The 16,637-nt window shown below is 35.1% G+C and overlaps 3 protein-coding genes across 5 annotated transcripts in view; all 3 read right to left on the bottom strand.

Annotated features, from left to right (window-relative positions):
• LOC117237605 (voltage-dependent calcium channel type A subunit alpha-1) overlaps positions 1 to 2,165 on the bottom strand; it is a 103,318-nt gene extending 101,153 nt beyond the window's left edge. The window contains exon 1 of the mRNA XM_033508116.1: positions 1,832 to 2,165. The gene's annotated coding sequence lies outside the window, so the exon portion shown is untranslated. The remainder of the gene's footprint in view (positions 1 to 1,831) is intronic.
• A 1,534-nt stretch (positions 2,166 to 3,699) lies between these two features.
• LOC117234999 (histone-lysine N-methyltransferase EHMT2) lies at positions 3,700 to 9,840 on the bottom strand. 3 transcript variants are annotated; one of them, XM_033496827.1, is made up of 12 exons: positions 8,634 to 9,840; positions 7,963 to 8,558; positions 7,840 to 7,890; positions 7,661 to 7,761; positions 6,944 to 7,586; positions 6,543 to 6,875; positions 6,229 to 6,457; positions 5,955 to 6,161; positions 5,614 to 5,870; positions 5,286 to 5,536; positions 5,040 to 5,215; positions 3,700 to 4,588 (listed from the first exon to the last, which is right to left on the bottom strand). In XM_033496827.1, exons 1-12 carry the CDS (start codon positions 9,464 to 9,466, stop codon positions 4,432 to 4,434), a joined length of 3,834 nt encoding a protein of 1,277 aa, XP_033352718.1. In that variant the 5' UTR covers positions 9,467 to 9,840; the 3' UTR covers positions 3,700 to 4,431. The 3 variants fall into 3 exon arrangements, with proteins under 3 accessions (XP_033352718.1, XP_033352626.1, XP_033352543.1); XM_033496735.1 differs by having other exon boundaries at positions 7,661 to 7,764; positions 8,634 to 9,839; XM_033496652.1 differs by having other exon boundaries at positions 7,661 to 7,890.
• Positions 9,841 to 10,694: 854 nt separating this feature from the next.
• On the bottom strand, positions 10,695 to 16,378 carry LOC117231547 (dual specificity mitogen-activated protein kinase kinase hemipterous-like). The gene is made up of 8 exons (XM_033490133.1): positions 15,986 to 16,378; positions 14,988 to 15,445; positions 14,718 to 14,897; positions 14,507 to 14,641; positions 14,169 to 14,416; positions 12,348 to 13,040; positions 11,976 to 12,263; positions 10,695 to 11,897 (listed from the first exon to the last, which is right to left on the bottom strand). Exons 1-8 carry the CDS (start codon positions 16,140 to 16,142, stop codon positions 11,762 to 11,764), a joined length of 2,295 nt encoding a protein of 764 aa, XP_033346024.1. The 5' UTR covers positions 16,143 to 16,378; the 3' UTR covers positions 10,695 to 11,761.
• Between the last annotated feature and the right edge of the window lie 259 nt (positions 16,379 to 16,637).

Genomic DNA, 16,637 nt, shown 5'->3' with positions numbered 1-16,637 from the left:
TTCTATCGCATCTTTGTCGAGCGTTTATTTAAAGCGAGCAGAGAGCGCAAAAATTTATTGCGACTTTAAACGGAAATCGCAGCAAAGAAAAACGATTCAACGCGGGTAACTGTTATTTCGATATTCGCTTTCGATATTATTTAGTTCTACGTGTACGCCGAAAGCGATAAAACATTTTTTCTACCGCATATTCCACGATTCTTTCGTTAAATCGTCGAAAAAAGATTTTCAAGCGACGGTCTTTTTTTTTTAAATCTGCATAAAAGACACACGCGGTCGAGGCTTGTTCGCATCCAATATATTCTTATTTAAATATTCTATCAAAGAAAGTATCGAAAGTATCGTGAGCTCACGAAGGAAGTAAAATCGTTTAAAAAATTTCTGCTTCTCTTAAATGCTTCGTCACCACTACGGACAAGGTCACCGATGCTACGATTTGTACGAATTATCCCGAGGCAAAACATCGTTCGTACGACGAGTTATTCGCGAAAGAAATATTCCGTGTGTTTGTTTATTTGGGCGAGAGCTGTAACTGCAAAAAAAGGAAACAAACTCGCGAGATATCTCGACCATGGTAGCGAAACGGGTAAGGGTAACATTTCTGTCTACGTGAGAGAGCGACGATCGTAGCAGTTAAGAATTTCTTAATACGAGATACAAATAGAGAAAGAAAAATTTGCGTCGAGCAAAGCTGCGGTTTGTCGAACGTGTTCGCAATTCGAACAAATCCCTGGCGTGTTTGACACTGCTGGCGTTTTCGCTATCACCGTCTCTTTTCCTTTTCTCTCGTCTCGTGTTTCATCGCTCGGATCAGATATCTCTCCTTTACGGTTCTCAGACGTTAACCCTCGGCGACTATTTGTTGCACGGGTACGACGAACGACAAAAGGTACCGAAGAACGTTGTTCGACCGGAAAGATTGCTTTCGATTAAATAATTTCGTACGCGACCGAACGTTTGTAAAAATGAATGAACGAAGGGGGAAGGAGAAAGAGAGTACAACGATTGCGCAAAATTTCGAACCCGTCGACTGTGAACGAACTAAATACAGGTGTCAAGAGGGAAACATAAAACGTGGCACGATTGTACGAGCAAATTTTCCAACCAGAGATTAGAATGGATAGAACGTGTCACAATACGTACAGTAAAATCTTGATTACTGATATGTTAATCAACGCTCGAGTAGCTGAAAAATTCCGTGAAACGTGGAAACGGAACATTTTTCTATTTTATCTTGTCACGTATGTAATTTCGCCTACAGTATGTTACGTATCTTATTTATCGATACGTGTATGTGTTTAGAAAATACATTAACCAGAAAAATTAGAAAATAAAAGCTTACTTCCATCTTACTTGTTATCGCTATATTACTGCTATACTATATGCATACTAGATAAATTAAGCTTCTCTGAACAAGTAGCATTAAAAGATATTTTCAGTACTAACAAATTAACGATTTGCAAAAAAGAACGAACAAAAAATAGCAGATGATAGATCGCGTGAAAGGTTTCTCGTATTGTTCGAAAAAACATGGAATGTACCAGCGATCGACTCTTTGCTATGACAGTACATGACCGATGTTATATTTACGAAGTTTTTTCCCGGAAAAATTTTTACAATCTCGCGAAAACCATTAACGTCTTTCAACGTTTTCTCGTGTATTTTTCTCCCGAAAATCCAAGGATTTTAATTTATACGAACGTATCTACACCCAGCATTGGGTGTCTGCATTATATTTAATATTCGCGCCGATTCTGCCATTTTTTTTTTTTTTTTCGTTTACCGATGATACAGATTCGTACATTTTATCGAATATATGCGAGACACTAACCTTCCAGTATTTTTGGCAATCCCGTTGACGCCGTAGGGACGTGGAAGAATAATCTATCCGTCAGCTGGTCATCATAGTAATCGGTGCTCGATGATGCTCACCACCACTAATTCACTGTCACAGAACGTATCACGGTAACGCCGGAATATGACATTGTTAACGATACTCGAACCCCCTATTCCGCGTTTCCACGAAGAACAAGATCGTATATCACTACCACGAACCGTACCGGAAAAATCGAAACGAAGGGCAAACGCGACGATAAACTGCCCCACAAACGGAACACGAATGAAAACAAAAATTATACTATAATTCTACGCAGCTACTTACGTATAGCGCTTACGAGCGCTCGACGGTCGCTATACTAACTGCCGCTTCTTCGCTTGAATTTCGACTACCCCGACCGCCGCTGTCATCACAGCCAATCACCATCGACTTGCGCACCAACCGCCAGACCCCCCTCCACCAATCAACGCGCGAACCTGCCTCGTTCGAACTCCAAATGTCCTCGCGTTCGTTTTCGTGCGTCCTGTCGACGTACTTTTTCTTCGAGCGTAACATTTTCGAACGTTATCAAAACGCGTAACGCGATCGATCGTTTGGTTTCGTAAAGTCTATATCGGATTAATCGCGAATGTTTGTGAAAAAAAACGTATAAGTTTTGCCATAGATTTTTAGCCTAAAGAGGTACGTTTCAAAAAACGATATTCTTGTGAAATATAAAAAATGCCTGTGTTTGTGCAAGGACATAATCGATGGAATGATCTGACGGAGAGTAGCCAAGGATTAGATATGTAATCTCGTCTACCGGAATCCGAAAGGTACGTATGTCTCAAATATCTTCTTGGTATAATTTATCGGAATGTATTATTTAAACGAACGCACTATAATATATAACAAGTACGAGTAATTTAAAGTACGAATAATTCGTTGAACACGTTAACGTTGTTATATACATATACGTGCTTTGCTTTTAAGGAAAACATGTGTTTAGGCGACGTTTAAGGAAAATGTATTAGACTCTTGCTTTTTATTGACGAATTGACGATCGATCACTGACGCGTACTGCGTAGTAGAAAACAAAACCTTTGAAAAGTTTTAAATTTTCGTCGTAAATGAAATGTACAACACAGATTTAACACCTAATACATTTTAATGTTGTATAATTTTGTAATTCCAAAATCTTTCATATTTATCATAGATTTAACATAGAAAGAAATTATAATTAATAATCATAATTTTTTAATCGTATAAATATATATATATATATACACTTTATAATAATGGCACTTACGAATATGAGATATACGATATATACCATATACCGACCGATCTACTTCTTACCGTTAAAGGACTTGCCATTCTTGTTACCATTTTAATGTCATTTTCAACCTTATCGATTCTGTAGAGCAAAATTAAAATTATAATGATAGATGATTATATTTTTGTCTATTCTATATTTCCTTTGTACTTATGAATTGTTTCGATATCAATAGTTTAATTTGTATAACAATTAGATCATCAGTTAGACACAACTTCCTATAAAATATTAAATCTATGGTATAATTACGATATGTTTTCATACCTGCAAATCTTTTTCATTACATATAAAAAGAGAAAGGAGGAGGCAGAGAGAGAGAGAGAGAGAGAGAAAGATACTTGTTTTTGAAACAAATTATTGATCAAAACATCTTTCCAAGATCCATTGTTAATTGTATCAAATAAGTATCTAGTGACATCTAGTGGATTACTTCAGACTTGTTGCTGTAGCTTTTCTTATCAAAATTGAATTTCTTCTATTACTATCAGTATTGCAGATTGAATTTAGTCGATATTAGACGAGTATAATCAAACGAAAATACAATATATCTTGAAAAGAACTACATTTCTTTTATTATACAAAAAATCAATAATTTGTACAAAAAGGTGTGCTTATGTTCTAAGTTGTTCGTAATGAAACGAACATTTATAAACAATCATTCTATAAAACTGAATAAGCAAGTATCGAACTCGTAACTTTAATCATAACATGACAGTTGTTACGAACTTCGAATGCACTGCATCCATAACGTACATCAATCAGCGATTTACTTTTTCCTAATCACGCACATCATTCGCAAAACTATAGCAATTACAAACACACATTCCATTATAACTCGTACATTATGTACGAGATCTATGTAACAACATATATTATGCATATTACTTCATTTAAAAGAGGAAAGAATCGTAAGGTGGCACATCTCCCGAGACATATTCTCACGAGATAATCGGCAGAAATAGGAAAAATATGGTCAAGTTGAGTAAATTAATATGGACATATGTTCGATTTTGACGAACTGGAATAAGAAAAACGTAGTTCCTTCTTAGCTCGAATAGCAAGATAACATCATTTTAGTTATTCTTCCTACGAAGATCCCATCACCATTTGTACTTGTACTTTTCTCAATTTCACAGACTAAATCGTACGAAGATTGTTTTAAACAAGTTAAAAAACTTTGAGATTCTCTACTTAACATTCCGAGTAATAAGAAGGAAAAACATTAAACTAATAACTAAAATAAGTGTATAGAATTTGCTAAATTGCTTTAGGATTACGATTATTGAGCTGCCAGCATTTCTTCTTGCTGTATTTTTCTGCGGTAGTTGTCCAAAGTAACTTGTATAGTCTTCTCAGAATATCGGCAGTTTTCGGCTCCACAGGTACATGTGAATGACTTGCATTTTATTATCCAGAATTTCTCTCCATAATCGAAGCTGAAGGCAAACAATTCCGTATTGGTCTTCAGTGATAAATAAATTACGTTAATGAAAATCGATGTTCAAGAATAACATGATCTTCGAGCATTCTTACAGTACACTGACAATACGTTTTCCTTCGTGGAATAAAATGCCGTATAACGAAACTTACCATCTTCGAAATCAGCAAGAGAAAAGGAAAATAAAGTAATAAATATCATACTCGATGTGTCAGTTTATCTATTTTAAGATATGGAAACAATATCAAGCTCACATGTTTCGAAAGAGTCAAGCAGGACTTTGAGAATGAGTAAGGCGAAGAAACCAAAATTACCAGCGATGACGATTAGCCAACCAAAACCAAATCAGAAGTGGGTTTTATTAACCAAAGGAAATAGCATGAAACGCCGTTTACTAGTATATACATGTATCGTGATTTTCACGTGCCAATCGTTTTTTTTTAACATACCCGAGCTCTTCATCTGCCTCGATGTCGCGATTCGCAAAAAATGCTATCCTAGGAAAATGCAAATCCTGATGCTCAACAAACACTCGCACTGGCAAGAGATTGGGTGCGCAAGAATGATTTATAAAGCGAGCAATGTTTCCATACCGTCTCGCATCGATACAATATGTTTCTCCATCCTGCACGCGTATAGAATCTCTTGAGTTAAAGTATTCGATCTTGTACAGATATAAAATGTTTGATACTTACTCTATTATCTAAATCGAATAGATAAGAATCGTCTTCTCGATGATCTGCCTCAGAATCCGAAATAATCTCGCCCACATATTCACATACATAGGAACCTTTAGGAATGTGCCGTAGCGTTCTAAGTCCCCATCCTTTACCTTTCGTTCGAAATAATTGAAACCTTTGCGTTAATCCATGCTGAACAACGCGGTTATTGCACGTTATGCGATTACAATCACACGCTGGATTGCACTCGAACAACATTGGAGGATCTAGATAAATAATAAAACACCTAAACATTTATTCTACATATTAGAAACATTACATTTAAGCAGCATATTTAATATACCTGCATAATTAAATTCAGGAATCAATTTTCCTTCCTCATCGTACCAACATCTTAAACTTATATTCCCACATAAACACTTCTCTGAACTACAATTATCTTCGCATCGACAAGATTGTAAGGACGTTATCGTACGATCAACATTTATATTGCTGGTAAAGCAATTTTCAGTCACGTAAAGAAAATCTGTTGGCTTATCTTCGGAATCGTATCCATTGACACATTGTATCGGATTCGTTTCTTTACCACGTGAAATATCACTATAAAAATAAATCATTAAAAGCATATAGTTAATATCGCTATTACTCTACTGAAGATAAACACATATTCATTCTGATAATTACTTAGTTAATATTTTGATTGTTTTTTCCCACATGTGTTCAGAAAGTTCATTGACTTTGGCATTTAATCTTAAAGCAGACATAGTATCACCATCATTTGTACAACAATTTACTGCAGTTTCCCCTGCAGCATTAACTTCTCCTATTTTAGCACCACGAGCTAATAAAAGAACACTAACTGCATACTGATCTTGCCTTGCAGCTATATGCCTGTAACGTCATTAAATATTGTACAAAAACTTAATTATTTTAACTATATAAGCATTAAAATACTTACAAAGGTGTGTCCCCATGAACGTTGACAGCGTTCACGTCACACCCTTCGTTAAGTAGCATTTCTGTAATTTCTGAACTTCCGCTAAAAGCACTCCAATGTAACGCTATGTTTTGTTCTGCATCTCGAATTAAAGGATCGCACTTCTTATCCAACAAAAATCGCGCGACATCGGTATGACAAAACTCACAAGCCCAAATTAAACTAGTCCATCCACCATCATCCACTGAATCTAACAGAACATAAGAAGTTATTGTTACACATAATATTAAACCAATTCAAACAATATAACGCTACTTTAGTAAAAATTTAATTACCTACTAATGTTCTTGGTGCTTTGCATTCTGTCAAAATTATTCTACACACTTCTAAATGACCAGATTTAGCAGCCATGTGTAAAGCAGTCATACCATCTTCTCCTTTCAATGTAACATCAGCACCTATCCTTATTAAGTATTTTACCACATCAGCTTTACCCTTACTAGCGGCTAACATCAAAGGTGTCAACTGATTTCTATCCATCACGTCTAATTGAGCGCCAGCTTGTACCAAAACATGTACACAAGACAAGTGACCTTTATCCGCGGCTATGTGAAGACCAGTCCGATGAGCATAATCCCGGAATGTATGATTTGCATTGTATCCACATGCTAAAACATTAAGAGTCATTACGAGCCATTCCTCGTACTTTCAAAGCAGAAATGGTACAGCAACGTACCTAAAACGTTAACCAGTTTTTCCAAATCTCCATTCTTTACAGATGTGTAAAGGCTCATGATAGTATAACGTTCCGGCCTCTCGGTATTAACAGATGGCTCAGGTATCTTAATAATATCTGCTTGAATTAGAGGACTAGGAGGACGCTCTGCCAACTTTGTGTTATCACCTTTCCCTGGTAAACTCATTTTTGCAGAAGGCAGTTTTGAGAACTTCTTTCGGGTCGGAATGAATACAGGTTTTCTTAAGCCACTCATGGTCACCATTACATCATATGCTGTAGTTTCATTTCCACAATGAGGACAAACACCCTTTTTATTTGGATAAATTTCACATTCACGATGATATTGATGACCATTAATACATTGTACAAACCTTCCTTGTGAACAAAACAGCCCACAAGAAGGACAACAATTATGTCTTAAAAGTCTTTCTTTGTGCATTCGACATAAAATGATAAAAGGAACACGTGTACTCGGCCTTCTCATTGCTACATCATTGCTATCAACTTCATTACAACAACCTACCAATCTATTATCGATCGAATCTATCGCAGTACAATATAATGGTGCCCCAGAACCAGTGATTGTCACATATAGTTGAGACCTTACTTGACATAAACATAACATTGATTGACCATATGTCTGAAAAATATAATGAAACATGTGTCTCTGGAATAAAAAATACTAATTGTACTATTTTACTATACTATACTAACTTCACTTATAATCGCTGTTGATTCTGGCTTTGCAGCTTGTCCCTCTGCAGGACTTGGACTTGGAACCATACTTCTCCTTGTTCTTTTAGCAGGTACTATGCCTTCTAGAGTTATATACAAATTAATAAAATCACTTCTTTTATGATAATTACGCATATCAAGAAATTTTGAAATATTACCTTCGGGATAATCGTTGTTTTTGCCTGTTTCTGCAATTGATACAGATCCATCTAAAAAGATATAATGGAAATTATACTATGTAAAGTATAATAAAAGCGTATATTTTGTATTTCTTTTTATACCTTCAAATGAATCTACTTTAGCTATTTTCCTCGCAGCTTGACTTCCTCTAGGCCTTCCCCTTTCTCGTTTGGGCCTACCAGCAGCTGGCTTTAAAAATGGCTTTTCAATATCTGCTAAAGATATGTCATCATTTGTGGAATTGCCAATTGAGTTCCCTAGCTTTGCTTGTGAGTCTGAGCTTTTTATCATAGGAGACAATTTCGGCATACCATCAAAGTCGGATGAAAAATTTTGTGACTCATCCAGCACTGTTTCATTTACAATATTTTCTGATATGGTAGAATTTCTAGAATATTCTAACGTTGAGTTTACCTCAGAAATAGTGATATTTCCATCTGAAATAGAAGACTCTATTTCCTGACGTATGTCAGGCGGTTTAGCTTGCAACTGTTTATTTTGATCCTTCCCCTGTATCACCTTCTTAGGTCTCCCTGGTTTGTTATATTTCCTTTGTTTTTTAAATTGTAAATTTTCTTCTGTATAATTAGATTTTTCTTTTCTTGCCATTGCACTTTCTAGCACAGTACTCTTCAATGTTTCTTTACATAATCGTCGAGCTGAACGTTTAGGACCTGGAGGTTCTTCAGTGTGATCACTAAAAATGTCATAGAATGTTTACGAATATCATGCATAATATTTTACATATTTAGGATAAAGGAAAATAAGAAACCTAAGTGCTCTTAATCTAGGTCGTCCTGTTCTTCTTTTCCTAGTAACTGGGACTGTACTGTCTGCTTGATCCACTTTTTCTACAGGTTCTGTTGAAGTATCTGGTTCATCAGTCTTTGTTTTTTCATTAAGAACAATATTTTTATTTTCTGTTATTACACTGGTATCTTCCTTTGGTGATTTTGATTCCTCTATATTTCCTTCTGGTTCTCTGTTTTTAGATTGTTTGACCGGTTCTTCCGTTCTACCTTCATCTGAATCTGATTTTTCAACAGTGTCAGAATTTTCATCTGAATTTTCAATCTTGACAGAAACACCACCAATTTGATCACAATTTGCTAATTCATCAGGAACTAAAGTAAGGTTGGAAGAGCAACTTGATATCTTGGTTTTTTTACCGTGATCAGTATTTTCGTCAATTGTCCTGAATGTAAGGACAATACGCGGAATTCCGTTATCCTTCTTCAAAGTTTCCTGTTTCCCAGTATTTTCATCTTCTTTATGATTTTCATCCGTCAACGTTGATTCCGCGGCATTCTGTTTCATTGGAACATCTTCTTCGTCCTTTGTTCCAGCAATTTCTTTCTCATCTGGTGGCATTTCGTCAAGAGGCATCACCGGTTTTTCGATCTCCTTGTGATCTGACTTCTCTGATCGGTTAATTTCTGTACTTTTTACGGGACTCACATTTTTGTTAAATTCATTCGTCATACCCTCGAGGATCTGTTGGATACTGACCTTATCTTCGACCCTCTCGGCAGCCATATCATCCTCTTCGCCCCCTTCTTGGCAACCCTCCATCGTGGCATCTTCCTTGCTCTTATCCTCCGACATAATAATAGATATTAACTGGAAACTATGAATCCTTACACTTAAAATGCCACCTCATCATAAAATTCGATGGCCAATAAATTAATCGCTAAACGCTGAACGACTACCGGATCGTACTGCAACGTTGACGATGTCTTCCGCAAAGTGCAACTAGATACAAAGGCAATGGAATGCCTTCTAAATCTCTTTCTGACTGAATACTATCACTGATATTATTATAAACACCATGAAAATATCTCTCCATACACTTTTCAATAGCTTGACTAATTACATTATCACAGAAACTATTTGTTCTAAAGATTTTTGGAGAAATATCTACACTACGCTAGCGTGCCCCGCGTAGACCTGGAGGCCATATTGATTACTCAGGGACGGGCCGATTCGAGCAAAGAATTTATTTTTAAAATGATCTTCGACCAAGCCCTTCTCGTACAAGATCATGTACTCTCTTATAATTTTCAAGAATTATATAATGTTTTCTTTATATTACATTACGTGTAAATAATGCAAATATACACGAATTACATGAAAAATGTACAATATGCATATCTATATAGTGTACGATCATAAATCTATGCACTTACACATTGAAAACAAAAAAGATAATGAATTCTTTGCTAATTCGTTAAATCAAAAGAATTTCATTAATAATTTAATAATTATTAATAAAGTAATAATTTCATTCTCTACTGAGATCTATTTTCCATACAATTAAAAATTACAATCCAGAAGTGAAAATTAATATATTATTTATATACGTGATTTCATATAATGTCTTCATACCTAACAGTTTCATACCTTCAGAAAAAATTCATTATTCTGCATATTTACGCATATTCATTTACATACATGAAAGTAGCAAGATTAGTGTACATACAAATATCATTTCATTACTAATGAATTATATATTAAAATTCCTGATGTAAAATAGGTATAATTGATCTTTCGGATAAATATGTTAACGCGATTACTTCGTAATTTTATTGACATTCGTAACAAAATAGAAAGTGAAATTATTGTAATTAAATGAAACCATTACAGTGCAATAATAGCATCGCGCATGAGCGCCTGACGAAAAGAAATTGCTTAACGTTACGTGGCAGTACATGATAAAAATACATTGTAACTAATAAATGGCAGCGCCAATGCGAGATAGGTAATCATAGATGCTAGTGAATTACTCATGACCTATTCTGAAATTTAATACAGGGTAAATGAAACGAGTCAATGGTATCGTATAAATATAAGTTTATTTACATTGCAACAGATCCTTTTGTCAAATAAGCGACAAAGGTGATTACGAGTGTAGATTGAACAAAGTTAATGAATAAATGTTAATTAAAAATAATAATTACAACGTACTAGCCCAAACACGCCTCTTATTTTAAATAATATACATCTGTTGAAACTCGTAGAATCTAGGAGACGTGAATATTTGTGCTTCCCTTACGGAGACGTCGTTAATATTTCTTATAATTTGGTTTTCACTCAATCGATCTAGTGATCGCTGTATGTGTTTGGTATTATTTTACAAACGATAATGAATGTGAAAAATGTCGCCATTGCTAAGTCGAGTTGCAGAGATACTGCAAGGCCGCCCGAGGAAGAGAGAATTGCTTTACATGTTTGGTTTCACATACTCTCGCTTGTTCCTCGATAAGAAAAGAAGCGTAAACGAAGAATGATAGGAACGGTTTACGCGTTCAGTACGATGCCGCATCTCCTAATAAAGATTTTCTTTTATCTTTTAGTTTTTTGTTTTTTTCTAATTTTTTTTATTTTTTGTCGCTTTTTTTTAGAAAAACGTCGAACATACTACATTTATTTATATCTTTACAAGCAATATAAAAAGTTGAGCATCGTATTGCATCAGTAATTGCATATCCTATATAAATACACGTCGATAAGAGAGTTATTGACAAAGTAGTTCAACGCGGTACGTTACAGCCACGGAAATCGTGCAAAAATGAATCCCAAAGACCGTCCTCTCGAATTTAGGAGTCTAACTTTTCTTTTCGTGCTTACGAGCAATATTCAATGTTCAATAATAACATCATACATAGTACGTATCCAAGTTCTTCTTTAAAATACGTACTAAATTAGAATTCACAATATCACCGAGTATTACAAACAACTATTTTTTGGTTTAGAACTGTTTTCAAGTACACTGTGCACAGGTCACTTGTGTGCACAACCATCGTTGATTATAACACCGTTCTACGTGGTACATGTGATTAATTCAATTACTTTTATCGCATATGGCACCAACAAGGAATATGATTTAATCGTAACGGTGGGTTATGGAGGCGGAGGTCTCCTCTGAGGTTCGGGAGTGTAACGTAGTCGAGCTCGTACATGTTGAGGGCTACCGGGCACGGAATTGCTTTCCGACAATCTTCTCGGTGGAGGTTGAGGTGGAGAAGATGAAACGTACCTTGAAAAGAATATGCATTGAATTAAAAAACTGTTCACATCTTATATACGCTTGAAGTCAAAAAAAGAAAAACAATACCTTCGTGCAAAAGAAGGAGAGGCTTGATCCACTAAATTCCTTCTAAGGGCAAGAGGAGATTCACCGCGACTCAATCTCGGCGGTGGTTCCGGCGAAGGAGCACGTTCGCTTCCAAGTCTAAGACGAACATAAGAAGCAAAACGCTTCTTGGCAGATTCTTTAGACCCACCCTGAACAGGTGGCATAACAGGTGACGGTTCTTGCTTCAATTGATGAGCAAAACGGGAAATTAATAATTCGGGGCTGGTAGAACCATGAGATCCTTGTGGAGGGGGTTCAGAAGGAAACCTGTATTTAAAAAATGAATATATATAATAATATCTACGCTATTAATCATACCAACAACGGGTTACAACATTTATCGTTATTTACCTTTTACGACTAATCATAGGACTACCATAAATATCTTGAGTTTGGGGATGAGTTTGAGGCACAGATGGAGTTTGTCCTAATCGTTGTTGAAGAAACGGAGAATACCGCCCACTTTCAGTTGATTGTACTACATTTGGAGGGTCAACGTTTTCTCTTCTCCAAGGTGAATAATCACGAGCAAACGGACTTAAAGATCTAGAGACACCTTGCCATCTTTCTTTACTGGTGTCTCGATCTTCCGTGAAGCGCCCATGATATGGTGAATAGAGTCTACTTCCCGCGTCTATTGTACTAGCATCCTGTCGATAAGGAGAGAACGGTCTTCCTTCTTGCCTACCTTGTCCATTAAGAGAACAATGATTCGAAGAATAATCCCTATTTTGATCGGCATGCCTATATGGTGAATACGGTCGTTGAAAATTCGATTCCGATGTATCCATGTCATTGGACGAAGGAGGAGAAAACGGCCTGGAAATTTCCTTTCGTCTAAGCGCGTATGGACTATAAGATACATAGTTCGCACCATTCTCACTATTTGATCGTTGATGAAATGGCAAAAAGCTGGAGTTCTGTGAGTCTTTGGTGACATTGCTTCGTAGGAAAGCTGGTACTTCAGACTGAGCCCTGAGATGAGCTGTTTGTTTCAAAGATACATGACCCGTAACTCGTTGCTGCCACCCTGGCAACCTGAAACTGAATTCAACAATATTAAACTACGGTTTTATATATCATCAAAAAAAAATGACTGGTCCCCCAAAATAACTTGATTTGTGTAAAAATGTCACTGGTACCCAAGATAATTGTATCATGTTGGTTCTGCAAAAAACTTGAATTTATATGGGGTTAATAGAAGTTAGAACGTTAATCATAGAATCATGCAACACAAACGAGGATAGAGGAATTTTTACCAAGGTCATAAAGAATATCTGTGGTCAAAATTAAAAAATTCAAAATATTACATGCTAAAAACACAAGTAAAATGTTTAACTGACATATACTAACGTTTAAGACAAGGATAAAAATACAAATATAATTAAACAAATATAACTATTTTATAATGAATGGAGTGTGCACAGGGAAATCTTATTTGTGCCACTGAATGATCGCTACATAATATAAAGACAAATAAACGAATATTCAAATAAATAAAAACAATGCTTACCATGAGTAGGGGTTGAAGGGTGGGGTGTGTAACAGGCGCGTGCACAAACCAAACAACTCGAAATGAAAATCGGGCAGATTTTTGGATAATTGTGAGGTGTATTTTTTTTAAGTTTTTTGGAGTTTATGGGTAAGTTTTTAAGGAAAATGGAAGAAGGGGCAGGGGCGAGGGAGAGGGGATGCTATGCTGCGCTGCCTCCCTCAAGCTCAACGCTGCAACACAATTTAACACGCACGCAAACTTTTAATCGAAATGTATGGACAGGTTTGTAAATGTTGTTTGGCAATGAATAAAAGATAAATATATAAAAACTAGTAGTATCCAACAAAAATCCAACTTTAAAACTCAGTGTAATTTTTCGAGCTCCTTTAATACCTACCCATTAACCATGAATGCTGAAGTGTGTTAAAAATTTTTTAAACTAATATAAAAGAACAATACCCGGTTATTTTCAAACCAAACCAAATCATTATAATATTAGTTGGGAATATCATGCCATGTTTAAAACTCTATTCGTTTCCTATAGAATGGTCTTTTCTAATAGCACATATCTCTACCACATTTTCTAAAGTCACATGATCTTTTTAATCAAAAATTTTCTATACAATACTTGAAAACTATCTTGTAATATTTACGATATATGCTTATTAACAGTTTACCTTGGCTCTAATTGCTGCATAACTCTGCCAAACCATTGGCAACCAGAATTTAGTACTGAGGAGTTTGTTTCTTCATCTTGTGGTACATCGTGTTTTCGGATAAAAGGATGCTCCATGAGTTTATGATATTTTGGACGATGTTTATAATTTTTTGTAAGGCAACAACTCACGAAATTTCTAAATTCTTTTGAGAAGATTGCATCTGGTGGAAGGGAGGGAGGGTCATCTTGCACTACTCTGCTCAGTACCTATGAATTCATATAAGTATAACGAGCATTTTAAACACATCAAATACTACCATTTATATAATATATGTTTATATAATATATTCAGTTTACCTCAAAATCAGTCTTACAATCTCTGTAAGGGAATACTCCTGTAGCTAATTCGACTAAAGTGATACCCAAGCTCCAAACATCGGCTCTTATATCATAGTCTGGTTTTGTTGGATCTGGGGGATCAATTCTTTCAGGCTGCAAAAGTATAGCAGTATTTTATAAAACAATTTTAAACTTCAGCATAACAAGAAATAACATTATGTGTACTAACAGCCATGTAAGCAGCACATCCTGCACTTCTAGTTTTTGCTTTACTATCAACTAATCTGCCAGATATACCAAAATCACATAACTTAACTCCTCCCCTTTCATCAAGAAGAATATTACTAGGCTTCACATCTCTGTGAATTACACCGTGCTTTTCTTTCAAATATGATAATGCTTTTACTGTCTGTAAAGATATAATTCTTTTTAGATAAATAATAATCCAGGTAGAATTAAGACAAATATAAGACTTATCATAAACTTATGATTTACTTACTGCTACTGTAACTTTTCCTAAAAATTCTTCAGGCATTGCTTGCCTGGTTCTTTTTAATAATTTATCTAAACAAGTTGCCATTAGTTCCATACAAATCCACACATCAGATTCGGTGATAAAACAACCCAAACATTGCACAATATATGGACAATCATGTGATTTTAACACAACATCAAGATCCATAATTATCCTTTTATTCTCTTCTGCGTTACCAGAACGCCTCATTTGTTTAACGGCAATGAGTACACCACTAGGTTTATGCCTCATTTTAACAACATGTCCACAGGTACCATTTCCCAATTCACCTAGATGTTCTAAGTCTTTCATTTCAGTTTGATACCTCTGACCATTAATATTTAAAATACCATTCATTTTCATGATTTCTTGTAGTTTTGATTCAAATTCACTATCCTGTTTCTTTGGAGGTATCTGTGAGACTTTCAATGTTGGAATTGGAGCTGCATTAAAGATAAGAGTTCAAAATCATTTTTATATCTAACTAGAGGTGTAGGAAGTGACATACATTCTTCAATAAAAAAATAATCTTACATTTTCAATACACATGCAATGTCTTTTATTATTGATGGACAAACATTAACAAGTTTGCTTGAAGACAAATAACAATTCAAAACTAGATAAAAGAAAATAATCATCCTTATCATTACAAAGAGATTCTTCCATTAAAAAAAAGTACATTGTGTTTGTTTATGATTCATTTAAACATATTTCAGTTTATCTCAAAACACAATCTATTTATCAAAATGAAAAACATATGCGTGTATAAATGTTATTAATTTACCAACAGGTTGAATGAAATAAACTACGCGTTAGATAAGAAGACCAAAAGAGTATCGTATATAGAATCAACAGAATAAATTGTGATGATCAACATAACCTGTACGACAAGTAGTAAAAGCAAAATTCAATTGGAAATTTTTGGAAAAAACGTCAAGAAAAGATTTTATTATTTTTATAAGTGTCGTTTAAATTAAACTCACGTCGTGAGGCAGAACTCGAGACAGACCCCGAGGATGACGGTTGAAGACTCGTTCCTGGTCCAACCTCGCTGTTCTGTCTATCTCTATCTCTTGATTCATTTTCTGCTCTAAGACGTTCTTGTAAATTCAGAATCTTATTCTCCAGAGTACTGGACATTGCGACGGTCTTTTGGAACACTATCAAATTCACCGCGGGACACCACCTCGCACAAAATATTTGACAATTTTCACATCACTCGTCTGCCCCTTTTGGCAGCGAACATTGCGCCGCCGGTTATACGCATTTCAGTAGAACCAACTCTCTTTAAATTTCTTAGAAATCACTAGAGTAGTTTATGATAAGAAAGTTTTCCAAGGAAAATTATTTCATCTTCTAACTACATAATATCGTATATGTATAATATATATATATATACATATATATTCTCATTTTCATACAAATTCATATATGTACATGTTATTTAAGTAGAGATCAATATGTAAATGATTTCTATTTTTTTTCTACAAACGGAAAGTAAATATTTATAATATAGAATACAATTTTGCAGACCTTAATAATACAAATGTATATAAATGTTTTTTTGAAGACCTGATTAATATGTCTAATTATTGAAATAAATTGTAACTATCAAGCGTGTGAAAAATTTAAAGA

This window comes from Bombus vosnesenskii, unplaced genomic scaffold (genome assembly GCF_011952255.1).
Source record: "Bombus vosnesenskii isolate JDL3184/JDL3185 unplaced genomic scaffold, Bvos_JDL3184-5_v1.1 scf7180000013262, whole genome shotgun sequence".
Classification (NCBI taxonomy): Eukaryota; Metazoa; Arthropoda; class Insecta; order Hymenoptera; family Apidae; genus Bombus; species Bombus vosnesenskii.
The sequence above is the reverse complement of the archived record's forward strand: the minus strand, read 5'-3'. Positions and strand labels throughout refer to the sequence as shown.